At 43.4% G+C, this 27,820-nt stretch overlaps 2 protein-coding genes and 1 long non-coding RNA gene across 3 annotated transcripts; 2 read left to right on the top strand and 1 right to left on the bottom strand.

Annotated features, from left to right (window-relative positions):
* Nucleotides 1-1,399: 1,399 nt before the first annotated feature.
* Nucleotides 1,400-3,071, top strand: LOC111258207. Its single transcript, XR_002678811.1, has 2 exons — nucleotides 1,400-1,457; nucleotides 1,649-3,071. It is a non-coding gene; the product is annotated as an uncharacterized LOC111258207 (long non-coding RNA).
* Nucleotides 3,072-6,515: 3,444 nt separating this feature from the next.
* LOC101780505 (putative disease resistance RPP13-like protein 2) lies at nucleotides 6,516-13,415 on the bottom strand. Its single transcript, XM_022829068.1, has 4 exons — nucleotides 12,323-13,415; nucleotides 10,335-10,928; nucleotides 6,936-8,820; nucleotides 6,516-6,844 (listed from the first exon to the last, which is right to left on the bottom strand). Exons 1-3 carry the CDS (start codon nucleotides 13,337-13,339, stop codon nucleotides 6,937-6,939), a joined length of 3,495 nt encoding a protein of 1,164 aa, XP_022684803.1. The 5' UTR covers nucleotides 13,340-13,415; the 3' UTR covers nucleotides 6,516-6,844; nucleotide 6,936.
* A 451-nt stretch (nucleotides 13,416-13,866) lies between these two features.
* On the top strand, nucleotides 13,867-14,172 carry LOC105914986. Its single transcript, XM_012848248.1, has one exon. The coding sequence runs from the start codon at nucleotides 13,867-13,869 to the stop codon at nucleotides 14,170-14,172; it is 306 nt and encodes a 101-aa protein (XP_012703702.1).
* Nucleotides 14,173-27,820: the final 13,648 nt, after the last annotated feature.

Below are 27,820 nucleotides of genomic sequence, written 5' to 3'. Positions count from 1 at the left end.
TGAATTTCGTGGTGTCTCTAGCTGGTGATGTTGCAAGCTTGCTTGTTTGATCTTAACCCTTGTTATCTTTAATATTTTGTTGGCAGTATTTACTTGAGAAGTTCTTATATTTCCTCTGATGATGATGTTTTGGGGTGGAACATCGGTGATCCATGTCAACCAAGGCTAACTGACGTCTCTTGTATTGAATGTTCTTGTTGAGATTTTCAATTTTCTGGAAGTGAACAAAGGAGATGATTAGTGTTGTAATCCACAGCTTCATGGGACATGAACTGATGAACATGAATTTGCTACCTGTGAGTTATATGTCTGTTGATTTCATGATGCATGTGCGCCTGTACTCCTTTATTCTGTGTTCTCTGAATTTTTCATAGGCAACTATTTTTCGTTCTTCCCCCCCGTCTTCTCCTGGCTCTAAATTGCGGCATGTGACCGTTGGTTTGTTTCTGCAGGGTGCCAAAGAAGTATAAACCCACAGATCTGTTCCTATCTCTCTGAAACTGAAAGACGGCAACGTGAAATGCACACATTCAGATATGTGGCAATATCGGCCGTGGTTGTGGTTGAGCTGCAGGATAGCAGCCAGTTCACTGGCAGTTGGACATGTGCCTTGCTTTCTCTGCAGTTCATTTTGCACCATGACCGGAACAAGGAGAAGAGAAATGCATGCAGAGCAAAAGTCGGCCGGCATGCTGGCTTGACTTCTCCTGAGTTCACAAGAGTGCGAGCAGCAGTTGTTGAACCACCAAAGCATCAGGCTGCGCTCAGATCACTGACCAAACAGCATGGACGGAACATGGAAGAATCCCCATTCGTCGCCGGAACAGATGCCCAAAAAACCTAGAAATTTCATGGCCACGGGAGCAGGCATCCCCAGAGAACACTACCAAGTTTCAAACCCTATAGTACCATCTCTGGAGGGGGGAAATTGAAAAGACGAATTCAAGGCTGCTTGTTTCGTCTGTTTATTCGACCTCTCTACCTGTGCGAACCATGTCTAGTGATGGTGAAATTTCAGTAGAAACACTGCTTAGAAGTTCAAAGAAACATTGGAAATTCATGAATGGTATATGAGGTTATGATCCGAATCCAATCAAAATTTCAATTTCAAATCTGATTCCATCTACGAAGATCAAAAGATCACAAAATTCGTGTGCAATACCACTATAGCAAAAAAAAATCACATTTAATTTGTTTTTTTAAGAATTATTCGCACTTGAAATTTTGTATGGCTGTACAATGTAACACTCCATACAACTCTTATGCAGGGTCAGCCAGTTTATAGCGGTAAGTCAACCACTCAACCCCACTCGAAAGCACTCCACTCTCCAGTCTCTTCCTAAAACTGCCTACCCCAGCTCGGCCGGCGGCCGCCCGCCGCCCCCACCCCCGCCTCACCTCCGCCCGAACAGCAGCAGCAAGAACACAAATCCGCCGCCGCGAATCGCCGATTTCAGGTAATCCGCCTCCATTCCTTGCCCTGCACTCGCCGCTCATCTTGCCCTCACCGTGGGTCGCGCACGCAAGGTGTTCGACGCATTGCCTGTGCGTCCGCACGCACTCGCGCCGGCCATGTGCTCGCGTTTTTCCTCCGGTTTCTTGATGCACGGTGTTTCCTAGCTGATGCTTTCTTAGTTGCATTTGCAAGGTCGGCTCAATCAATGGCGAATACGAGGGGGCCCTCGTGGTCGGACATCCCGCTGGATCTCACCGGCCGGATCCTCCGCCGGCTGCCTGCTCACGTCGACCGCCTCCGGTTCGCCTCCGTGTGCCCCGAGTGGCAACACGGACGCTTGTGGCAACTGGTTAGTGTTCTCAGGCGAGGATGGCTGCTTCCTGCGGGATCCTTTCTCCAATGCCACGGTGCCACTTCCTGCTTTGTCCCGTGACCGAATCTGCTACGTGGGCGATGAGTCCATTGATGAGGCGAACCTAGCATGGCTGCGAAAGTCTCATCGGTTGATTTTGGAGGAGCCGAGGAGGTGGAAACTAATGTTTTGCTCACCCCACCTGATTGCAGCATTAGTTTCGCTTAGGAAAACCAAACGGATCGCAGTGTGCCAACCAGGGACCAACTCCTGGTGGTCCGTAAGCGTGGAAAACAATTATCTATACTTTGTTGACATGGCATTCCATCAGGGCAAGCTCTATGCCCTTACTATCCTGGGTATACTATTTGCCATCGACATCAGTGTGGACAGCAGCACGGGCAACCCATGGGTTTCTGAAATGCGAAAGATCATCGACGATCCGCCTTTCTCAATTCCACTGGTTACAAAGATGACCTATCTAGTTGAATCGCGTGGTGTGTTGCTGGTGGTGTTGCGAAAGTTGGCAGAAGGAGAGACAGGAGGAGCTCTCCCTGAATCCGCTGCATCTGAACAGAATGAGATTGAGGTGTTTAAAGCCAGTTTGAGGCAGTCACAGTGGACCAAGGTGATGACAGTAGGGGATGACCGGGTTTTGTTTTTACGTCGACGGTGCTGCAGATCTGCTTGTGTCTCTCATGAGGAGGTGCCGAGGGATTGCATCTTCTTCCTGGAGAATGACGATGAGGATCACGGTTGGTCTAAGGCGACCTCAAGCTCTTGCAGTGTCTACAGCATGAGGGACGGCAAGGTCTCCACCCCTCTGCCGACGGTGTCATGGAAGCGTGGCACGGTGTTTGCGACATGGCTCTTCCCGCAGAACTGAAGTGAAGCTCTTGCTGAGCTAGCTGCTAAATATGTGAGATCGACCTTATCTGACCTCAGTATAGTGGTCTCCAATATCAGATAAGCTGCGAAGTGTATCAGTACTTGTTGGATCGTACTATGGTGGCCTACTGGCATCTGTAATGCTGACTTTGGGCTGATTGTGTGTGCTCAGTTTGTAAAACCATTGATGAACCTTGAGGTAGCAAGTAGCATGTACCGTCTGTTATGGACTTATTCAGTTAGCTTGGAATCAATTGGGCGTGGTGTCTCTAGTTGGGGAGAGGTTAATTGCAAGCTTGCTTGTTTGATCTTAATCTTGCTATCTTGAATATCTTGTTTGATCTTAATGATGCTATCTTGAATACTTTGTTGGCAGTATTGACTTGGCAGGTTCTTGTATTTCCTTTTGTGATGTTTTGAGTTGAAATATCCGCGAGCCATGTGGAAGTAACTAGGCTAGCTGACGCCTCTTGTAGTGATATATTTCTGTTGAGATTTTTAAATTTCTGGAAGTAAAATAAGATGGTAGTGTTGTAATATATCCACATTTCCACAGAACTTTCTATCTGTGAATTATATGTCTGTTGATTTTCATGTTGCATGTAATCATGTAAGGTCTGAATTTTCATTTGAGCAATTCAGCCCGCTATCCCTTTTTTCCTGGGCCGAGCCTATCTACTCCGCTCCATGTCTCGGGCTGCCGCCGATCTTCTTTCCAGCCTCGTAACATTTCACTTCAGTCGATGAGGCTTTTAAAACATCGTACCAACGTAGATGCCCACACTCACGCAAGACACTTGCAAAGACGGGCTGGTGTTTTTCTAAAAAGAGAAAAAAAGGAAAGGCCGGCGGATATCGAAATCGCCCACGTCCTGAAACGACCCAAATTCCCATTAAATTCAAGCTTACGCATCTCCGTGATAGTCTCAGAAAGGCTATCACGTGCAAATACCTATCTCTGATAGTACAAATCCATACCAACATAGAAATATAGAGTAGCAATAGAGTAATAATATTATAAATATCAAATACATCACTTTGGCACATGCCAGTACAGGTCCATCAGGACTGAATCATGAAAGGTAAAACATCTATGCAGCGGAAACATAAGCTATAGCGAACACCATCTCCAGAGGTGACTTGAGCGAGGGACTATCCCTAGTCTTCCCATTCGTCGTTGTCGAAGTCGTAATCGGCTTCGATCCTGAAAAGCCACCATCTACCCGAGAAGCGGGTAGGCCATGTCAATTCTCAATAGTAGCAAGCCAAGGAAACGGGGGGAATAATACTATATGTATGGATAAACCTATATATGGCTGTAGAGGTTTATGCAGCAGCATCGATCAAGAATGCATCATAGTAATACCATCTTCGAGGTCAACACCTCACAACAAGGAAGTCGTCACAAACCACCAGATCCTTTACCCAAGAATCCAGCACCCATACATATTAGGCGATGTGAGAGCTCTCTCCCCTCACATCTCAACGGCAAACGCCGGCCTATCTCAAAAAGGGAAGGTAGAAGTATAAATAAAGTCTAGTCAGAAGTAGCGGTAGTCAACAGCACTATTCATAACCAGTGGACACAAACTATAGCTATAGGTTTACACACTCCGCGGAGGTTGTACAACTGTACCCACACAGATGGAGCCTGAACGATAGCGATCCGTCCAAACCCCACCTAACGGTCGGAGCCCTAGTAAGTGGATAGTACTCTCCTGTTTTCTTGAGTCTGGAACCGCTCTCAACTGCAGGGCACACCGTCACCAGTTGAGAACCTTCAAGCTACGAAACCTACCCACGTCGGGGTGCACTCTGGTCAGAGCAGGTCAATGCATCTGCATATTGGAGGATAGATAGGCCATCATCAACTAAGTGAGGGATTAAGCCAGAGTACACGCTGTCTCCATCCCATCCGTGTACTCTTGCTTGGCGGAGGCCGGACACGTCGACATCGATGAGTCACGTTAGGTGCGGCGTGCAAGAGGCTTTGACCAGTTTGACCTCAAAACCGGGTCTGAGTCACACCTGCGGGGTGTGCAAGAGGTTTGACCAGTTTGAACTCAAAACCGAAGGATGAGTCCGGTGCGGCTGGACATCGTCGAGTCAGAGGACGTGTGGCATCATCACGAAGCTTGCGTCGAGGCGAAGCTAAGTCGTGAAGGCGTCGGGTCCGTCCGATGTATGAGGAAAAAGTTGGATGATTTTACCCCTGGGGATATTTGAATTGTGTGGTTCATGTAAGGGTTCCAGATGTCTATATATAGAGAGAAGGTTGTTGGGCATCTCTTTGGTGGTGGGCTTCTCATTTGATGGAGCCTTTAGGTGTGAGAGAGGGAGAGAGATGAGTAGATCTTTGTGTTGATCTTTTTGCCATTCTAATTTTGATTGTGCTTTGGAGTGGTTTGTATCCGAATATGGTGAAATAATTCAAAGATCAATTTTATACTATCTTGTTCCATACTCTTTGAATCTGAAATTTATCTTTTTCGGATTTTTTTGAGCATTTTCGTTGGAATTTTTGTTCTTCATGTATGAATCCAAATCCACAAAGTTTGTTGGGGAAATTTGTTGCTAGGACCTTTGTGAGCAATTTTGATGTGACCTCCCTCAAATCACTCATGAATTTGATTTGAATTTGAGTTTTTCCAAACCGTGTTATTCGTGGAGGGCATTCGGTTTTCTCCTAAATCCACCATGAATACTTGAGATTTTCAAAATCTCTTTCATGGATCTGTTAACCTTTGAGGTTTTGCTTCTATGGATCAAGTTTCATTTGGATCCGTGGAGTTTCGAGAGAGGACTTTTGATTCAAAGTTGAGCTTTGTTCGTAATGTTGTTGCTCTGTTCGTCTCTGTTCTTCTATCGGGCAGAGGCACGCGTGCGGCACGCGCGCCAAGCGCGACGCTGCTGCGCTGGGCTCCACAGGCCGGCACTCACGGACCAGGCGAGGCAAGCTGCACGCCAGCCCAGGCAGGCACGCCGGCCCAGAGCAGCTCAGGCAGGCCACGCTAGGCCCAGTTGGCGGTGCGGAGCAAGCCGGCCCGGTCGAGCAGATCAGCAGCAGCGACCAGCCCAGCCCTGACAGCAGAAGCAAGGTTTGGCCATTATTCAGAGATAGTTGTTTAGATTCAGGCGTGTCACTTTCAAGCTACAGGAACTAATCATTGCATGCATGCTTTTGACCGTGTGTGCCTGATCAGTTTAGTAGTTGATGAGTTAATCGATGAACTAATAAATGTCAGAATGCATGAGCACTTGTTTAATCCTTGTCTATGCACGTCTGTCAGCAGTAGCAATGGTTCAGTACTTCTCTGTTTTGCTTTGCAGCTCGACTGCTCATTCAGTTCTGTAATGTGAGCAGCTCTGTTCTTTTCTCCATGGCCATGAGACTGACAACGGGTGCAATGCAATAGTGCAGCTCAATTTAATCTTTGCTTAGTGGTACTGCAGGTTCTTTGCTTGGTCCTTGCCTGCTACAGTACAGCCAATGCTTTTGAAGTGTCTCTGTCTTGCAATAGTGAATCAATTTCCGGTTGCTCGAAGATAGTACTTGTTTATTCTAGCTGCTGTTGGTCAAGATTTCATACCGCGATTGTTCTGCACCAGTTGGCGCCAACAGCAGCCCCCCAGGGCGGAAAAAAACACCTGTTTGACAAACAGCAAGTATTTCTCAGATTTTCGTTTACACACCAGCCATCACAATAGGGTGTAGCAAATTAAGTTGATATCGATGCTCTTCTCACATACCTTTTCGTGCATGTACACGAGACACAAAGCCTTATTGGTACATATAGACCAATATAAAATTTCAGTGGGTTCATTAGCATACAGTATTGTTTTCTGCTTCTTTATTATAATGATACACAGCTCTACTACGCTTTCGAGGTAAAAAACAGGTAATGGTTTCTACTAATGACAGTAAGAGACAGTTAATTACACGACCCATTTAAGAGACTTGGAGCTAATCCTTCTCGGCTGAGAATACTGGATTGGGCGACGGCTGGCAGTCAGCATCTCGAACTTCAGTAAATACCCGCCAGGCCATCAGGATAGAACATGGCTCCCTGCAGCTTCAAAACTGATTTCTTAGGATGATCAGCTAGCGTGTCCTCTTCCAAACCTGCAAGTTGGAGTGTCGGACTTCCCTGTGGTAAACCGGATGCTAGGTTTAGATAGAGTAATAGAAGAAAGGAAGTACGAATGGCAGGCATACAACAGAAACAATTGCCTACATACCTTAGTTCGACTCCTCGGACGACTCCTGGGACGAACGTGGCTCAACCTCCAGTTTCGGAGCAGGTTTCTTCAGATGCTTGACAAGTTGCTGCTCCAATGCTACCTTGAGTGCGTCGTCGATGGAACCCATAAGCCAGACTTGCTTGAGGGAAAACAGGTGCTCTAACCCAGAGAACTGCATCTCCGACCCCTGAAGGCAGTGAATCTTCAGCTGCTCAAGCTTTTCCATTGCATCAATGTCAAACCTTACACGTAACTTCGATTTGCAGACAATCTCGAGGACCTCGAGTTTGCTGAAAAGGCTAGAGTGATATTGGAGCTCGCCATCTTGATCTTTATTGACACGGAGGCGCAGAGTACGCAGACTTCGTAATGTCCCGATGACCTCTATGTCATCTGGTGTGAACAGTGTAGTCTTCTCTAAAGTCAGCTTCAAGAGATTACCAAGATACTCGATACCTCGTGGCAGCTGCTCTACATGGCCGTGCATCTTTAGGCTCCGTAGGCTTCTGGGAAGGGAGATGTAGTCCCAATGAACAAAATGATCGCTCTTCTCAAACTGCATAGACAATGATTCCAAATGCTGTGCCACAAATAAATGCGACAAAAACCATCCGCTGATTTTACGGTTGATCATGAATAATTCGAGTTTCTTCAACTGGCGAAAGAGGGAACGGATCTCACTAAGAGTGGCATCCCCTGCAGTATTTACATCAATAGCACCAAGCGTCCGCAAGGCTTTCAGTCTCTCGATCCCTCTTGGCACCTCAACACCATTCCTGCAAGAGCCATCAGGTCCACGTCTGCTGAATCTGGCAAGCAAGCGGGACGCCATAGCGTTTGACCTCCTACTCAATGGAGTCGAATGCTCCCCCGCAGACAAGCTGTCATCTTGCGTGAACGCTATGGTGGTACCTGCACGAATGTACTGCAGCTTCTGTAGCCGGGTGATGCATGGTGGTAGCGCGACTATAGAGGTGTCTCTGATATCCAGAGTTTGCAGCTGCATCAGCTCACCCACGGAATCTGGCACTCGCGAGACTTCCCTCTGTCCTCTTAGCGAGAGGAACTTCAGACGAGGCAGCAGCTTCATAATCTTCTCAAAGGCATAATTACTTACATACTCTGCATTCTCTAGATCCAGCACCCGAAGCACCCTCATCCTGTCCGGGACGTACCATGGCCAAAACACTGTTCTAAACACTGTCAAAGACCGTAGCCGTGAGAAGTCCAAACCCTCGAACACAACCCGGTCAACATCCCAGGAATCCCCAACAGCTAGGTGCTGTCCTATGCCTTCTGTGGTCAGCCGGCCATGCCCGCGCCCCAGTGCAGAGACTTCCACTGGAAAGAAAACTCTCTCTTCCACCGGCCGCGAGATGATATACTCGCGGAAGAAACCATTGACTCGGTACCCAATAACCTTACTTGCCTTCAGTACTGGCTGAATGATGCTCAGTGCAGAAACCTCGTCAAAAAGCTTCTCCGCGTACTTCTCCATGCTAATGCTGTCGGTGCCCTTTGAGTAGCCCTCCGCGATCCACCGCCACACCAAACGCCTCCTCCGGATGATCCTGTCTTGAGGAAAGACCGATAGATAAAGCATGCATTTCTTGAGATGCCGAGGGCAAGCATGCAAGTAAGAATGCATCCAGGCAAGTATGCCACGTAAGGAATCAAACTCTGGGTTGGTCTCTAGCTCGTGCATAAAGTTGTCACTCAGACGCCTCATCTCCTGCTCGAGTACGTCTTTGCTTGGTCTGCTGGCCAAGTATCTTGCCAAAGTAACTATCACTTTGGGAAGCCCGCCACACTTGGACAAGATAAAAAGGTCTGCTGTATTTACCATACGCCGTCCCAGATAGCATGCATTCTCCTCCAGCACCTATTTAAGACCACGTAAGCAGTATAAATTTAAACTATACTCAAACTAAGTAATATAAATTTGAAATAAAGGAAACAGGAATTGAGCACACATTCCGGTATGGAATGACTTGCTACAACACTTTCTCTTTCACAACATTAGCCTTCCCTACCAAGGGTGGGCATTCAGTTTACCGAGACTGATCGGTTTGCTTCTTTGGATTTTGCTAAAATTCGGTTAACCAAAAATAAAGACTATTCAATTACTAAAAATTATCGACACCAAGCCAATTTGGTCTCGATTACTTTGGTTTGGTCTCAGTCGTGACTCATGACCAAACCAACTGAATCACAAACTAAACATGACGAAGGATGAGCACAAATAAGAACAAATCCAGAAGGATAAGGCACAAATCGAGACGAATCCATCTGCAGCACGTTGGCAAGACGAGGTGCCATCCTCGCCGCTCCCCAGGATACATTTGTAGTGCCATCCTCAGCTCCTCACTATCATGGAGGAACGAATGGAAGGGAGTAGGCGCCACTAGCCACTGGTGCTGGGTCGTCACTGCAATCGGCCATTGCTGTAGGGAGGAGCGCCGTAAGGCCTGCCTCCGCTATGGTTTGGTGGGGGCCTAGGGTTGGGAGTGGGGTAGGCAGTCGGGTTGGGTTCGGTAGGGAATGAAATGAGGGAGAGTGATTTGGGTTGGACGTTATATACTTAGGGTTTGTAATGAGCATTGCTAGAAGCAGTATTGGGCCTCTTACTTGTGATTTTGGTTCATTCAGTTTTTCTGTTAACTGACAGCAAATGCTGAATATGCCGAAATAAACTTAATTTGGTTTGTTAATCTCTAAGGCCGAATTAGTGACCGAAAATCCTTTGGTTTTTGTTTTGCCTACCACTATTTGCTATGGCTCTATTTACTAACGAATAAGCTCTCACGCTAAATTAAACCTTTTACATTTTAAGTTCATGTGAAGAGAAAAGAGACCATCCTACTTTAAGTGATTCTTAATAGTGGAGAGGGTGGGTTATTTTTATACAAGTTTAGAAGGTCAAATTATAATATTATTCATGATGGCATATATAGGAAATTTATATGAAAGTTTTGGGAGTTATTTTATATTATTTTTCACAATGGAATAGGTCAGTAATTTTTTGTGTTGACTTAGGGTACTATAGACTTTTTAGATGATTTTTTATAATTGGCTAAGGCAAGTAATTTAGATATAGATTTGGGGTTACTTTAGGCTACTTTTTTATAATAGCACAAATGGGTAAATTTATAAAAACATATTAGATCTATTGGTTGTTATTGTCCATGATGTTTAGAGTCTCCTGAATTGACATCTAGATGTTTTCATTGTTTGCTAGAATTTTTAAGATTTATTTATTTTTCTATGGTGCCTATTGAGGTTTCAATATGGAGGACCTAAAAGAGTTTCTAGTTAGTAATACTATGATACAGTAAGGAATTATGCTAGTAGATATAAGTGGAAACTAAATGGAACAATGCTTGTGAGAAAACACACCTTTTTGAACAGTTCAAGGGCTGCATCAGCTTCAAGACCTTTGATATTGTGCACTACTGCATTGTTTGATGATACTACACAATGTTTGCCAACACTTTCTTCCGAAGTAATGGTGATGATACAACTTCTCAAACCTCCGCTTCCTATCAAGTTAGATTTTATCCAATCCCAGTCTTCCTTGAACTGCAAACCATCAATTACAACTAGGTACACATGTTCATGTAGAAGATGTTGACATTCTTGGATGGGATCTTTTGCCGGATGTGCTTTATAATATCTTTCCTCCGAAGAAGTTGATTTCGGAAGTAAATGCAGAAGTAAATTTCGGGAGAAGTCTGTGGGATTGAATGGATGGGAAACACTAGCCCAAGCGTGCTTCCATGAATTATTACTAGTCCGCCATTTGCAGTAGATGTTCCAAACGAGTCCTGATTTACCAGCACCAGACATTCCCCACAAAGAAATAAGACGACCTTCCTGGATTTGCTCAAAAAGTGCATCCACTTCAGTGTCACGTCCAATAAGGTCATATTTGCACAATAAATGGTAGGGTTCTTCCTTTATAAAGGAATGGAGTTTATCATGCTGGTAACCCTGCAGATATAGAAACAGATGTACAAACAAGTTGAAAGAAGAATAGAGAGGGCGGATTAATTATTTTTAATTAAAATAAGCACCTATGCCAATAAGTGCGAGTAAAAAAAGCACCAACAAAAAAAAGTGAAAATAAGATTTGTCAACTAACATTTGGCCGCTTTGGGCTGTCAAATTAGATCGCCAACCTAAACTAGTAGCTAGGAAAATTGACATGTATGAAAAATTCCCTGATTCAGTGGAAAAGTTATATTCATTAGTTATTGAGCAATGTTTCTGGCAGACGGGTGCACAAAACTAAAGCAGACATAGCACTGTTTTCAAACGATGCACACAATCACACACAAAGAAAAGGAAGATTAATTGGGGGACAATAGAAATCTGCACATAGGTTTCAATAATTCATATTTTGAATTTGTATATGGTTTTTATATGTATTTGTTGGGTGCCAACAGCATTTGTACAACAAAGTCATGGAAAAATAAGAGCATGAACAATAGAGGAGAGAGTCCACTAAGAGGTATGTGTAATCATGAAAATGTTAATTTGGTTACCTGCATTTTGCTTAGCCTGGTCTAAAAGATGAATACAGAAGTGCTTTGTTGCCTGCATGTTACTATGGTATGACAGCCTGGCTTTGTAGAAACATGAAATTTTTGCGGAGCTTGGCTTGCTTGATGCAGTCAACAACTGCCTAGCTAATGATGCTACTACTGCATTGTTAGGATATATCAAGTGATATTATTGTGCTTAAGGAATAATATTGATGCTTATAAAATAAATGCTCCATAAATATTTAAAAATGCACAAAATAAATATCATAATAACCCTTATTTGTCCACATTTATCTCATACAACTAATGTTTCCGCAGGCAACTAAACAGCTTTCTCTTCTTAGCCATGCGAAGGTGAGTTTTGTATACCAGCCAGGCTAGGCCCTTGTTTACTTCCCAAGTTGGGAGGTGCCAAATTGGCATTTTGCCATAAATGCGACACTGTAGCGTTTCATTTGTATTTGTGAATTATTGTCCAAATATTGACTAATTAGGCTCAAAAGATTCGTCTCGCAAAGTACAACAAAACTGTGCAATTAATTTTTGATTTCGTCTACATTTAGTACTCCATACATGTACCGCAAGTTTGATGTGATGGAGAATCTTCTTTTTGCATAGTGTCAAAGTTGGGAGTTTGGAGGGAAGTAAACAAGGGCTAGAGCATGCGGGCAACCAAAAGCTCAGAAAGTGGCTCATATTTCTGGTTACATCTCTGCTGTTCGTGTCATGTATTACAAACCCCCATGGTAAATAAAAAATATAGAAAATCGAAGAAAGTGGTGCACCAGCAACATGTATGAAATATTTTTTTTAATTTCTGAAAGTACACTATTGATTTACCTCTTTGAAATAGACGCGGACAGAGTGATATGGTGAAAACTGGACGAGCTCAAAAACTCGACACGGCTCCCCCGCGCATAGGCTTGCGATCACCGGCTGGTGGGTTAACACGACAATCCGGCTTCCTTTCTTCATGTCCGGCAGGTAGGATCTGATGGTATCCAACTGTGCCATGGTATATAGGTCTTCAAGGACGATGAGGTACCTATGTGTGTTGATTTTCTGAGCAGACTCCTTTATGCTTCCTTCTTGTTGTTCTTGGCTGCAGCAAGAGTGTGGGAAGAACTGAATCATCAAGGTCCGTAAAAACTCATGAGCATTAAAAGGCTCCATAAGCTTCACCCAGGCGCGGCATTCAAATTCCTTGTAGATTCTTGAATCACCGTACAACTTCCTGATGATGGCTACTTTCCCAAGATCACCTTCTGGTCCGCAGACCGAGATCACTTGAAGGTCCTTGTCTTCCCTAGTGATCAATCCGGGAACATCCAAGGGGCCGGTCTTCTTAACAGCATTGGTGAGAATGTCAAATGAACTTGTGCTGGAGGCAGCAGCCCTTTGAACCTGCTGATTGATGGGTTTGGAGCCAGAGTCTACAATAAGGTTGTAGCGTATGTTCCTCTGGCTCACGTCCACCACTCGAGCCCTCAGCAGTGTTGTCTCGGCGACGGCTTCGTCCACTGGCAGCGCTGCTTCCGTCTTGCCACAAGACGGCAACAGCCGGAGCCACCAGGACCTCTTATTTGTGTCCAGTTGGAGGACGAACTCAATGCAGTCCTCCGTGTCATAGGAGAGGTCGCGGACCTGCCTCACCCAGGTCCACACAACATCGTTCCTGACGCGCTCCGCGTCGGCGACGTTGAGGAAGGACTGCATCATCTCGAACTCCCCCGTGATGAACACGAGATCACGCTGCACAATCTGCCACTGCTCTGCCTCCTCCTTGATGGCGGTCCTGACTTTGTCCGCCAGCAACTGAACCGCCGTCCTGGAAATCCCGATTGCAAGGTCCGCCATTACTCTCAGGTGTGTATCCTATGGGTTTGCTTGTGTAGCAGAAGCTAGCAAGTGGTACTGCTAATGCTGAGAGTTGTGTGCCCCCATGAGTTTATGGAGATGGTATTAGAGCAAGTATAATAAGAGGCTGTAAGCTGGCTGAATGCAGACGTGGAGGAGAGAGAAGAGGTGAGAGAGAAGCGGGCTATAAGCTTACAGCTGACTTGGGTACAGGAACCAAGAAACTTTGTGAGAATGACTTGTGGGCCATGTATTAATGGTGAAAAGCTAACCATTGTACGAGTGGGTTAGGAAATGGCTAAGAGAAATCTTGCAGCTCGCTTGCTAGATAGGTTATTAAACTTGCTCATAAAGGGGCGCATTGCTCCTTCACGTGGCGCATTGCTCGATGCTTCACTGACTTTGTTTCTCAAAATACAGAAAATAAAGAAGTGATACTTGACCGACTCTAAGATCCACTCTGCAAAAAGCTGGGTCCAGCTCGAGGAGCTGGTCAGGCGCACGATGTCAGGGAGCTGTCCTACGACATGGAGGACATCGTCCACACTTTCTTGGTGCGCATCGACGAAGGTTCTGAGCATGTTGACGCACGCATGCTCAGGCGTCTCCGGAAGAAGATGGCAAAGATCTTCAAGAAGTGCAAGCATCAAGGACGCAAGATCGCTGGAGCTATCCGGGACATGAACAAGAGAGTCGAGGAGGTGGCTGCAAGGCGTGACAGGTACACAGTCGACAACGTTATTGCCAAGCTTGCAAGTCCTGCTACCATTGATCCTCGCATGCAAGCGCTATACAAGAAGACGACAGAGCTTGTTGCACTAGTAGAGAACTGACCTTCCATCTAGGTGTTTTTGTCCTGGTTAACATTGGATCCGGGACTAAAGGTACTTTAGTCCCGGATCAAAAATGTGCTACCAAAGGCCACCGCAGAGGGGGGGGGGGGCGTTTTAGTCCCGGTTGTAAAGATCAACCAGACTATAGCCCCTCCTAGTCTCGGTTGCAATAGCTATAAGAAATCCCACCGACGCTTCCTTTTTATCCTGATTGGTAATTCCAACTAGGACAAAAGGTTTAGTCCCAGTTGGTAATTCAAACCGGGACAAAAGGGGATCTTTTGTCCCGGGGGATCTTTTGTCCCGGTTGGAATTACCAACCGGGATAAAATCTCCTTCCCTATAAAACCAGAAACTCTTCTTCCTCCCCCAGCCAGAGCCACTCCACCTGACCAAGAGCTTCATCCTCCTCTCCATAGCGAGCAAGCAACCTTAGGGGAGGTGCTGCCCAAATTGTTTTTCTCATTTCCGTGGGGATTTCACTCATCCAAAGTGTTTTGAAGGTTAGCTACTTCATCCTCCCTTCATTTATTGTTATTATGTTTTGTTTTATGCTTTAGAGAGGGAGTAAAATGAGTCTTTTAGATGAGGGAGAATTGAGAGGATTTTTATTTATACATGTTTTTGAGCTAGAATTTGATGGATAGTTTGCTTGTTATATATAATCCGTATTAGTTAAAAGAAACTGATCCATATTAGGTATGGGAAAAAAATAGAGTAAATGTGTTTTTAATATTTAATCATTGCAATAAAATTAAGGTAAATAAATTGTAGGTGTAAGAAATAGAATTTTGGTCATTGCTACAATTTTTAATATCACTGTAATTTAACAATAATTGTATTTCTTTGACCAATAATTTATTTATCTCATATTTATTGCAAGAACTAAATATTATAAACACACTTGCTCTATTTTCCCCTACCTAATATTGATCAAGTTCTTAATATAATACGAAGCCATATGTTCATTTTCCATATAATACGATGCAGATGGACTGGCAATGGATGTACCATCTCCGTTCCTCCAATCCTACATAACAGTGTCTGCACATGGCATAAATGTGCTTACACTATTCTCTACACATAACACAATCTTCTACGAAGTCTATAGAGAGTCACCTTCGTTCCTCCAGTATTAGAAAATAATAGTAGAATAGGATAGGTTCGAGTCCATAAACTCAGGCTGAATATCATAAAAGAATCTTGAAATAGTATTCCAAACGCCTTTTGGAGCCTAATTTTCATGATAAAAGCATGTTGACCCAATATCCTCTTCAGGCAAAGATCTGTTCACTAACCTTGACCTAGCGGCTTTTGGTTGGTTTTAGCTTGCCACCATGGGCCATGCTCAGTGAACAGATCTTTTCCTTAGACGGGCTATTGTGTGTGTGCCACCGTACTTTTATTATGAGAATATGGCACTTGCTCCAAAAGATGTTTGGACAATTATTTCAAGATCTCTTTATGACATTTAGCCCGAGTATGTGGACTTGAAGATATTCTATTGCACCATTATTTTATGATACTGGATATATGGAGGTGACTCTCGATAGACTTCGAAGAAGATTAAGTTATGTATAGAGATGGCTTGGAGAGCGAACATTCTGCTATGTTGTACCATTATTTTAGGATAACTGACTACGTGAACTCCACTATGGAGCATCTGTAATCTTTAGTGTATATGTATCTTTATTATCTTGTTGTGAGTGTAATCTTTATATGTATCTTTAGTGAATGTTGTGAATGTTATGAATGTTAAATGGTGTAGTTTTCATGTGAATTGTTTTTATCTTTATGAAGGTTGATTGGTGTAAATCATGAATATTGATCAAGTTCTTTATCCAATACGAAGACCTATATCCATTTCTCACGTAATAATTTATTTATCTAATATTTTTTGCAAGAACCAAATATTATAATCACGTTAACTCTATTTTCCCCTACCTAATATTATCAAGCTCTTTATCTAATACGAAGACCTATATCCATTTCTCACGTAATACGATGCAGATGGACTGGCAATGAATGTATAATATGGACAGATGGACCAAGAAGTTTGTTGATGGCTTGCATTATTTTCTCGAAGTGGCCAAAGGCAACAAGCCAAAGAATGAACTCATATGTTGTTCATGCTTCATTATCTTCTAATGAAGTAACAAGAAGGACTACTGTTCCTGGAGGACTATTCACAACCACTTTTTTAGATACGGTTTTTATGCCTAACTATTTGATTTGGACCAAGCACGGCGAAAGAAGGGTTATAATGGAGGACGGCGAAGAGGAGGATGATAACAACATTCCGGACTGGGCTACAGACCAAGCTTTTGCAGATACTACAATGAGCGAGGCTGATGAAGATGAGTTTGCAAGCACGGTGAAAGAGGGGTTATAATGGAGGACGGCGAAGAAGAGGAGGATGATAACAACATTCCGGACTGGGCTGCAGGCCAAGCTTTTGCAGATACTACAATGAGCGAGGCTGATGAAGATGAGTTTACTGATGATCTTGGTCAGATACACATAGAGATTGCAAGAACTGAGAAGAAATTAGAAAAGTTGCAGCGCATAATTAATGATTATAAAAAATTGTTGTACCCAGATTGCAAGTAGGGGCATAAAAAACTAGGTACCACACTAGAACTACTGCAATAGAAGGTAAAAAATGGTGTGTTCGATAAGAACTTCTTCAGGATTGGTGGGCGCATGCGAGGAAGCTGCAGGCCAAGGAGCGAAGGAGAGAGCGCAACGCCCGGTTGTGTTGATCAACGTACGTGCATCAACGGTACTACAACTCCTGGACGTGATCAAGCAGGAAATCCAACTCTGGATTCAGGCTGGAGCTGTAAAACTAGCTAGGTTGCTTGAGTATAGTCTAGGCTAGGAAGAGAATTCCCCTTAGGCCGTGAGCAGTCTCGGCAGCATGATTGCTCATCGATTTTGCTGTCCGGGGTGAGTTACTTCTCCACGTTGTGGCATTGTAAACAAGGTGATGCATGTAAAGCCTACCCAACATGGAGCCAAATGCAATTCTCTGGAATAAATAATGGCAACTGAGCAGCAGGGAAGCATTATATATTGGATGATGTGAGTCGGCATAGACTTGCATACAAATTAAAATGGTTTTCTGAAATTTTACTTCATCTGCCATGCATGATTGCATTTTTTATTTCTTCTACTGTAAATATAAATACTTAGCCACCTTATGAAACGTCATTGGCCTCATCATCAAAAATTAAACCAGATAAAGGAGATGAAGTAGTTGAGCTAGGAAGCACAGCTGGCTAGCACGATTATCATCCTTATTTCTAGTATATAATAGTTCGGATTGTGAGTTAAATATTTCAGTTAGATGGCATAATCATTATCCTGGTTTGAAGTTTAATTAGGCTTGGTCGTACTGCCTCAGCTCTTTCACAATTGTTATCATGATTTCTAGTATAATATCTTGGATTGATAGTTAACTAATCAGCTAGTTGGCACAATTATTGTCCTGATTTCAACCCACCGTTTCTATGGATGATGTCTATGCTGCCATATAAGCAAGGCACTCAATTTACGAACCAACATCACCCAAACCCATGGCTTCTACAAGTGGGCCCTGTCTAAAATATTTTATTGTTCATGTACTCAGTTTTCTCTCCCGTCGTCTCCTCTTTCCAACCCAACCCGCACGGTGACGGCGGGGCCGCAGGCCCGCGGCGACGAGCCGGGAGTGCTGGCCGTGGACGGTGAGCTGGTAGGCCGGGGCTATGCGCAGGCGTCAACGGCGAAGTGGGCTTCGGTTTTCGTGCAGGCGAGCAAGACGAACGGCATTAACGCTTGGACGACTGCTTCGGGCCTAGCGCGGCGAGCGGTGGTGTCCATGGCAGCAGGTGGTGGTGCGCGCGCAACGCAAGGACGTGGCTAGGGACGGTGGATGGCATATGCGCGGGCGGCGAGCAGCGCTGCGTCGGCGGCCGCGACGGGTATGGCCATTGGTAAGAAAGGGATCCGGTAGCAGCAACTCCGATTCAGGTGGCCACGAGCTCAATAATCCTGCGGTGATTGGCTAATTTGAGCAGAGGATTCAATCGAACAAGCAACAATGCATGCTCGTATCGGTAATTGAGTTTGGATTTGCTACTCGTATAGTTTTTTCCTATGCATCTTGAAAATACAAAACGATCTATAATTTAAAACAAAGTTTAAAACAAAGGGAGTTTGTCAACCAACCTAGTGCTTAACAGCTTATGCCTGGCTGGATGGATACAAACAAGCGTGAGCACTGACTTGCATTAAGTGGATGGACGTGCCAACTTAACGATTAATGCATGGTTGCCGAGATTCCACTCGTCCATCAGGTAATTAGTCGTTGACGACCTCTGGGCGCTCAAAGAGCAGTCAAATTAACAATGCCTCTAGCATGCTTTGGAGCCTGAGTCCGAATGTCCGATCCGGGCATCTCGCTACTAAAAAACGTGTTATTTTAAATGTAAACTGAGCGACACTGCATGTTGGGGCTCACACAGCTAATTCTTCTATTTGGTGGCAGCTGTCACAGCTAATTAGATTTCGGGCATGCATAACTATAGAAGTAACCTTATCATCATGCAAGCTACTATATTATTATATGATATATGATGACCATTCTGTCATTGAAGTCTCGTGCAAAAAAAAATAAGGAAAGAAGAAGAAGACTCCTCTCTCATGGAATGAAGTCGCGATCACTTGTAATAACGCGTCTGATCAGGGAATCTCGCTGCAGCTACTTAGTAGTACGTAGTATATAGTAGTCCTATATACTCTATGATTGTTTCTCTGTCATGGGTTATAAGAAATAGCAAGATCAAGGTGAGACCGCGGGAAGTCACCGAGCCTCATGCATGAGCATGAGGCACGGTGGTGACTGGCGAGAAAGGATGGAGAATGTTAAGGGGTAAGGAACATGACCACATTAGGCTATTGTTTGTGATTTTGGTGATTAAGTGATAGCATAGTCATTGGGACTAACTAGTCCATCAACCCGTGCTCCCGCACGGGCTAATGTTTTTATAAGCTATTGGATTTGAAAATTATATAGAAATTAAACTCTTAGCTAATAATCAAAATTGTTTACCTACTACTATTATTTTTCCAATACTTCAACATAATACTTATATAGATATGTATCTATCTTTGTCCAGTTGTGATTGATTTTTAATTAATAATTATTCTATGCACTTTTTCATTCATATTCATACTTTTTCCATTTTGTATCGCACCTCCAATCCTCTGTACATTATGTTTAGCATACAAATCAATATTTTTCATCGATTCCGCACATAAGTGTATACATGGTCTAATGGTGGCACTCATCATGTGTATATACTTTAATGTAGTATTTTTATATTAACAATGACATAAATAGGTAATTTAGAATCATATATTAGTTTACTTTTTGACATTTCTATATAATGCACATGAAGATAATTAGATTAAGATTTAGGTATTTACTTTAGGTTACTTTTAATAACAACATACGTGGGTAACATAGATAAAATTTTAGAATGACATTTTAAGTTATGCTTTATAATGATGTGCATTAGTAAATTGGATGAAGATTACGAGGTTACTTTAGATTATGTTTTATAATAGCTGAGCTCGGTAATTTAGATATAGGTTTAGAGCTCATTTTTGAATATTTCCACAATGACAGTGGTGGATAACTTTTTAGAAAATATAATAAATCAATGGCTATGATTATTAGAGTTTACAGGATTGGTGTTTGATGTTTTTAATTTTTATGAGAATCTCTCTTTTTTCTTGCTTGTCTCATGGGAACTAATGCGGAGTCTCCAATGAAAAAAAAATGAGATTACATTGCTACAAAATTATTACCATAAGCTACCTCTCGTTTGTTAAATATTCGAACACAATACTTATGTAGATATTATACTTAATATCTTCATCCAATTATGATAGTTTCAGTTAGTAATTACTCTATAATATTTTCATCCACATTTATAATCTTTAACTTTCCACTTTGGACCGCATGTATGGGCTTGAATTTGTTTAATGAACCCTAAGTTTGAGTGCTCATAAATTTAATAGAACTATCCATAATGCTAAATATAATTTTAGCATACAAATGTATATTCCCATAACTTTATATCCTTATAAATGGTGACACACATCACACATCATGCGTATAGACCTTAATTATTATATCGTATATCAATAGTGTAAGATATAGACGATTTAGAATCATATATTGTTGTATATTTTTAATTAAGGTTATTTGATTCAAACGTAGGGTTACCTCATGTTATTTTTAATAATAGCATGTGTGGATAATATAGATACAAATTTAAGAGGTTACTTTAAGTTTTTTAAAGTAATAGTGGTAGGCAATTCAGTTGCAAATTAGAGAGTTATTTTAAATATTGTTTATAATGGCATAAGTGGGTAATTTTGATGAAGATTAGGGGGTTACTTTAGTTTATTTTATATAATGGCAGAGGTGGGTAATTTATATGTAGATTTAGGGGGTTACTTTAGGCTATTTTCATAATGGTATAGGTGGGTAATTTTTTAGAAAACATAATAGATCCAATGGTTATGATGATTTGAATATGTCGATTGATGGTCGGATGTTTTGCTTTTTTGTGAGAATTTCTAGGATTTCTCTCTTTTTCTAGAATGTCGACCTAGGAATCCTAGGTGGCTTCATCTGGAGGCTTCAAAAGGAGCCTCCAATTAGTAATAGTAAGATAGGTTATCAAGCATGTGCCTTGTAGGTTTTCTAGGTCCCAAGAATGCAAACCAAATCATGACAAGGTACAAATCATGGTAATCAAATCATCCAAATAATGGTATTTTCTACATCCAAATGGTGGTATCCAAGTGACCAAGCCATGATATTTAGAATTATTCTATGATATTCAAGCATCCAAATGATAGAGAAAATCCAAGTGATGGTATCTTTGGTGCTCAAATGGCGGTATTCAACTCAGACAAATTAGTAGCACCGGATGTTCCGATGGTCCACCAGAGCAACCATCGGACTAACCACCGGAGCAATTGGTACAACAGGAAAACGGGGAAAAACTTCAAGTGCACTAGATGATCCGACAACTTGTATTTTACATGCGTCGGAGTAATTCACAGAGAAGACGAAGACAACCCTAGGGCACCGGATGGTCCGACAATCAGGAGTTGGAGGCATCGGACAAAGTATATTTACTTTGGAATCGTCCAGAGAGTTTTCGGGCAAAACTCCTTCAACTATCTACAATTTAAAACAAAGGCGAGTATGAAATTAATTAGACGCAACCACCAACCTAGGGCTTAACAGCTTATGCCTGGCTGGATGGACACAAACAAGTGTGAGGCAGGCACTGACTTGCATTGGATGGACGTGACGATTAATGGTTGCCGAGATTCCACTCGTCCATCAGGTACTTATTCGTTGACGACCTCTGGGCACTCCAAGAGCAGTCAAATTAACAATGCCTCTAGCATGTGCTGGAGCCTGAGTCCGATCCGGGCATCTCGCTACTAAAAAACGTGTTATTTTAAGGTCTCGTTCGTTTCACAAGTGTGAGGCAGGCACTGACTTGCATTGGATGGACGTGACGATTAATGGTTGCCGAGATTCCACTCATCCATCAGGTACTTATTCGTTGACGACCTCTGGGCGTTCCAAGAGCAGTCAAATTAACAATGCCTCTAGCATGTCCTGGAGCCTGAGTCCGATCCGGGCATCTCGCTACTTAAAAAACGTGTTATTTTAAGGTCTTGTTCGTTTTCTTTGGATTGGTTCCGGTCCAGGAACCGTTCCTAGCCAGGATCAAGTGGATCCCCTTCCTTCACTCGATCCTGACCTATTTCAAATCCTGCTCAGGAACCATTCCAGATCATAAAAAATTGTGTTCGGCTAGATAGGAACCATTCCAATTACATATTCGATATTTAAAGAGTACCAGAACAAGACTACCTGATTACGGTACTCAAAAGTTTCAGTTCAATACTCAACCTAATCATAGATTCACCAATGCAATGATTTCAGTTCAAAAATTTAAATAAATATTGAACATGAGCAATGATCAAGGATCATCAGATAGTATGTTGAAAAGGAAAGAGAAAATTTCCCATACTACTGCAGACTATAATTGCTACTAAAAAACTCATGCTAGAGAGTACAGAGCACTCCAGCTGAAGCCAGACTTCAGAGATTCCATTTGATCACCGAGAGCTTCTGAATTCAGATTATTTCCTGCCCTGTCTGAGCTTCTGTACCCATGCACTCGAGCTCACCAAACATGAGACATCTCCTTTCCGCAACACTTTCCATCCTTGCAAATACCAGTAATAGCTGGTTAGAGAGAACAAACTAGCTTGATTATTGAAGGTCAACATAACAACCACTGTGAACTTGTTCATCCAGATACAGCAGAATATGAAAATGTTTCCTAATAGCATATACTTGTGCAAAAGAAAAAAAGGAACAATGATTTGACTCATATCACAAACCATGTAGGCACACCAAAAACACGTCGCTGTTGTGTCTCATGAAACATAGTAGATTACAGTTACACATGAGTTCTTTATGTTCCAAACTTTAAAGGTGCAAAGTGCGACACATACAATAGTGACTGGTACTGATATTTCTGGATACAGATATAGATGGTTACTATTATCTAGAAAAGAAAGAATTCTTCCATCAATAAGAGCGCCATGCTCATGAAAGATCCTGCCAATATAAAGTGATAATTGAACCTGTTTCAGTTGATCTAAATGGCATCTAGCTTTTCATTATTTAGATTCCCCTTCATACATAGGCATATAGCTTTTCAGTATGCCAATATTTAATTAAGACGCAAGTAAACTAAACCAGGTTCACAGAACCTCCTGATCAAATATATATCACTTATTTCATGATGTCTTCCCAAACTCTCCTGAATAAACTGAGAATCTACACAGCAATCGACCGCAATATGGAAAAACAGGAAAAAGCAAAAGAAAGAAGAAGATGATCGCAGATGAAGCAATCTCTCCTCTCCTCCCTGTATACCATATTTTCATGATGTCTTCCCAAACTCATTTCATTTGGCTGGCACATTAGCGAATGTACATTTGAGAACTGGCCATGGATGCCAAATGGAGCAGACCATAGTACCATACTCTGTTTGCTTACAAATTACAAACATATGCTAAAACCACGTACTGTGGGAGAAGATGAGTGCTTGTAATCAATCAACACAATCCTGGTTCAAATGCTATGCTCTCTGCTACTCTGCTACAAGGAAGAAAGCACATTCTTCTTCTAAACTGAAAACTGAAATTGAAATTGGTCTGCGAATTCTCTGCGCTTCCTTGTATTATCATGCTAGTAATAATACAGTAATATGTCTCGGATTACTCCATCTAGTATGTTGTATATGACGTTCTTGGGTCAGCAGCATAGATAAAAAATAAGGAACTGACACACACTGGTGTGCTGGACACTAATTCTTTCACCACGAAATGGTAGGTGGTAGCAAGGAGATAGCTAGCGGGGGCCGCGGGAGGCTGCGCCGCGCAGCGCGTGAAGTCGCATGGCAGCCTTGTCCGTCCGACCAGCCAACTATACCATGGAACACTCACGAACCATGGAACCAGGAATGGGCTGCTTTGGAACCCTATCGCTTTCCCCTCACCACAAACCAAGAAAACTAATCGCGAGCATATCCAGCAAACCAAATCGCTAGCAGATCCAGCACATTACCGCAGTCCCCTACCTAGATCAAGTGCCAGATCGAGCGGAGGACACAGGAAGCAAGAAACCTAGGGCGAGAAGGAGAGTGGAGGAAAAGGCGGCGGCTTACCAGCGAGAAGGCGGCGGCCGCCATCGCGGTGGTGGCCGTCGAAGATGTGCCATGCCGCCACACCGTCACCTCACGCCGCCACGCCGCCACCTCGTCGCCTCGCGCCCCGCCAGCGGAGCATCCATCTCCTCGCGTCGCGTGTGGCCAGAAACCGATCCAGGAGGGATGAGGTGCAGATTGATTCCGGACCAAGGCAGGAAGGATTGAAATCGTTCCGGCCCAGGTTCCGACATAGTAATTGTCGAAGTAGAGTAGTGGTGACTACTCGGATTTTTGAAATCGCCACCCATATTGGTGATATTTAGAAGATGCAACCACTTTCTCGTGATGACTATGAAATATTACTATATTCTAGAATAACTTGTGGTGAAGACAGATTTCTAGACAGTCTTTCAACTGAGGCATGTGATAAAATTTTGAAGAAATGTGATGGTGTGCCATTAGCTATCATGACAATAGCTATCTTATTGGCAAGTAAATCAGGGGAGGACTGGGCTAAGGTGTACAATTCTATTGGTTTTGGCGGAGGCAATGACATTGTGGAGAATACTAGAAGAATATTGTCATTTAGCTACTATGATTGTAATCTGGTTCGGACTCAATAGAGTCCTACTACACTGTGCGGTTGTGATCTAGGCCGGTTTGGATAAGTTTGCTTCGACATAGGTTGTGTCCTGTTGTAATTCAAATATATGAAGCAAACTAGTCCTAGACGGTCACAACCATATCGATGTAAATCTCTTGGTGAATTCACCCTTTACAAATGTGTAATCGTGGCGAGCTAAGATAGACAACCACATTTTCTCCTTTTCTTACATGGTACTCAGAGCATCCTCTTCCTAAACATCCACAAAATCCTTGCCAAAAAAAAATTCTTGCACCAGGAAAATGTCCGGTGCCAGAATCTCCTGCGCCAGCTCCTGATTCCTGCGCCAGCATCTGATTTCTGCGCCAGTGCCTGCGTCAATCTCCTGCGCTAGCACCTGCTCCAATCTCCTGCGCCAGTACCTGCTTCCTGCGCCAGAATTTTTTTCTGTATCAGCAACCTGCGCTAGAAGCATCTCAACAGCATCCCATGACATCGACGTCAACAGCTATGCCGGCGTTAGGAGTTGTCTCGGAGAAAGTGACTCGAGACAATTACTTTCTATGGAAGGTCCAGTTTCTTCCTACTATACGAGGAGCTCAACTTATAGGGATCCTAGATGGATCAACCCCTGCGCCGCTCAAGACTCTGGAGGTGGTCACGGCGGATGGCAAGAAGGAGATCGTCCACAACGCTGAGTACGACTCCTGGATCGCGAAAGATCAGCAAGTACTAAGCTACCTGCTGAATTCCCTCACCAAGGATGCATTAGCACCGGTGGTGACGTTAACTACAACTGCAGAAGCATGGGACGTGCTTGAGAGGATGTTCTCGGCGCACTCCAAAGTGCAGATTGCAAATTTGCGCGTTCTACTTTCCACGACCAAGAAGGGTAACATGTCCTCCTCCGCTTACTTCACCAAGGTTGGGCATGAAGCAAATCGCTGCTGGTGTAGATATGATGAAGATGACAGTCAACCAAGTCAGAAAACAGCAGGGGCAGCCATGGCCGGCTATGGGTATGATTCAAATTGGTATGTTGATAGTGGTGCTTCAGATCATGTCACAAGTGAACTTGAGAAGATGATAATTCATGACAAGTACAATGGACGTGATCAAGTGCATGCGGCCAATGGTACAAGTATGAAAATTAGTAACATGGTCATACAACTTTACATACCCCTAGCAAAAATATTATCTTGAAAAATATCCTTCATGTTCCTAGTGCTAGCAAGAATCTAGTTTCAGTTCATAAATTAGCTCGAGACAATGATACCTTCATAGAATTTCATCCAAATTTATTCTGTATAAAGGATCAGGAAACGAAAAAAGTCATCCATCAAGGTAGATCCCGCAATGGTCTCTATCCTCTAGGGTCGCATCTATCCCAAGAAGTGTCCAGAAAATAAGCTTTTGCAGTCAATAAACGTTCTATCACTCGATGGCATAGTAGACTTGGTCATCCAGCTTTTCCTATAGTAGAAGAATCCTTAGCTCAAATAAGCTTCCTTGTGTTAGTGACAATAATTCAGAGTCTATTTGTAATTCATGTCAGATGGTCAGGAGCCATCAGCTCCCGTATCATATATCAAATAGTGCATCTAAAGCTCCTCTTGATCTTGTTTTTTTGGATGTGTGGGGCCAGCACCTCCTTCCATTGGGCGCCATAGATACTATGTTAGCTTTATTGATGATTTTAGCAAGTGCACTTGGATCTACTTGCTTAAGAAAAAATCTGATGTTTTTCAAGTCTTTCAAGATTTTCAGCAGCTTGTAGAAAGAAATTTTGGCTACAAAATTAAATCTATACAATTAGATTGGGAAGGAGAATATGAGAAATTAAACTCCTTTCAAGAGTAGGGATTACCCACCGAGGTTCTTGCACCCATGCACATCAACAAAATGATGCAGCCGAAAGGAAGCATCACCATATAGTTGAGGTAGGTCTCGCTCTCCTCGCTAATGCATCCATGCCACTGAAAGATTGGAATCATGCCTTTCTTACAGCCACCTATCTCATTAATCTTCTTCCTAGTAAGGTCATCGATTATGATGTTCTAGTTATGCGCTTGTTGCAAGAAACTCCAGATTATTCATCTCTTCGAGTCTTTGGTTGTGCTTGTTGGCCAAATTTGTGACCATATAATTCTCGCAAGCTTGCTTCTCGATCTATTCGCTGCGCCTTCTTGGTTATAGTGCCATGCATAAAGGCTTCAAATGTCTTGATATTCCCACCGGTCGCATCTATATTTCTCGAGATGTCGTCGTTGATGAAGAAGTTTTTCCCTTTGCTCATCTCCACCCCAATGCCAGCGCCCAAATTCACCAAGAAATAAATCTCCTTCCTCCGCATTTGTTTCGCTATGGGGATGTAAGTTGTGCACCTAATGTTAGGTGCACAACATGCTCCTGGTGAGGGTGCTGACATTTTGCAGGAACCAGACAGGCAGAATTTTGCTGCAAGCACCGAGCAACATCCTGCATCTAAACCTATTTCTGCTAGAGTTTTGGCCACAGAAGACCCTGGCAGCGTCTCCCAAACAAATCCGGCAGCCACAGGCGTATCTGTGTTGGGCGCGAGTTCCCAGCTGGTTCCGCCCGCACTCGGCGCGTCCTAGGATTCCGTCTCGCACGCTCCGGCTTTGATGCGTTGGGGGGCGGGACATGCACCTCCGGATTCTGACCATGCGCCGCAGGAATCCGCCCCGAACTCTGCCCCTGGCGCACCCGCAGCAGGTGGTGGCTTGCGCGGCTCATTCACACCCGCGACAGTGCCTAGTGCACCCGCGGCAGGTGGCGGCAACTCATCTTCACCCGCAACAGCGCCTGGCGCACCCGTGGCAGCTGTGCCTATTTTTGGATCTATTGCACCGGGTTCTGGATCAGCTATGCCGGCATATCAAGCTCCATCACCGATTCAACGACGTACGTGTCTTCAGTATGGCATTGTCAAACCTAAGAGGTTCACAGATGGGACTATCAGATATGGGAATTTTTTGCTCCTAGTGAACCAAAAAAATTGCAAAACGCCCTTGGTAATTCTCGATGGAAGGAAGCCATGCAAGAGGAGTATTCAGCACTGCTTAGAAACAACACGTGGCATAGTTGAACCTAAAGATGGCTGCAATTTAATTGATTGCAAATGGCTCTTTAAAGTCAAAAAGAAAGTTGATGGGACGATTGATCGATGCAAGGCACGACTGGTAGCTAAAGGATTTCGACAAAGATATGGAATGAT

This window comes from Setaria italica, chromosome VIII (genome assembly GCF_000263155.2).
Source record: "Setaria italica strain Yugu1 chromosome VIII, Setaria_italica_v2.0, whole genome shotgun sequence".
NCBI classification, from domain to species: domain Eukaryota; kingdom Viridiplantae; phylum Streptophyta; class Magnoliopsida; order Poales; family Poaceae; genus Setaria; species Setaria italica.
This window is presented reverse-complemented; position numbering and strand designations above follow the sequence as displayed.

Coding starts and splice junctions, on each gene's coding strand:
- LOC101780505 (XM_022829068.1), bottom strand. CDS start 13,339: ATGGCGGACCTTGCAATCGGGATTTCCAGGACGGCGGTTCAGTTGCTG. Junction 10,929..12,322: donor TCCGCGTCTATTTCAAAGAG/GTAAATCAATAG, acceptor CTATATCTGCAG/GGTTACCAGCATGATAAACT. Junction 8,821..10,334: donor CCCTTGAACTGTTCAAAAAG/GTGTGTTTTCTC, acceptor GGTCTTAAATAG/GTGCTGGAGGAGAATGCATG.
- LOC105914986 (XM_012848248.1), top strand. CDS start 13,867: ATGGAGGACATCGTCCACACTTTCTTGGTGCGCATCGACGAAGGTTCT.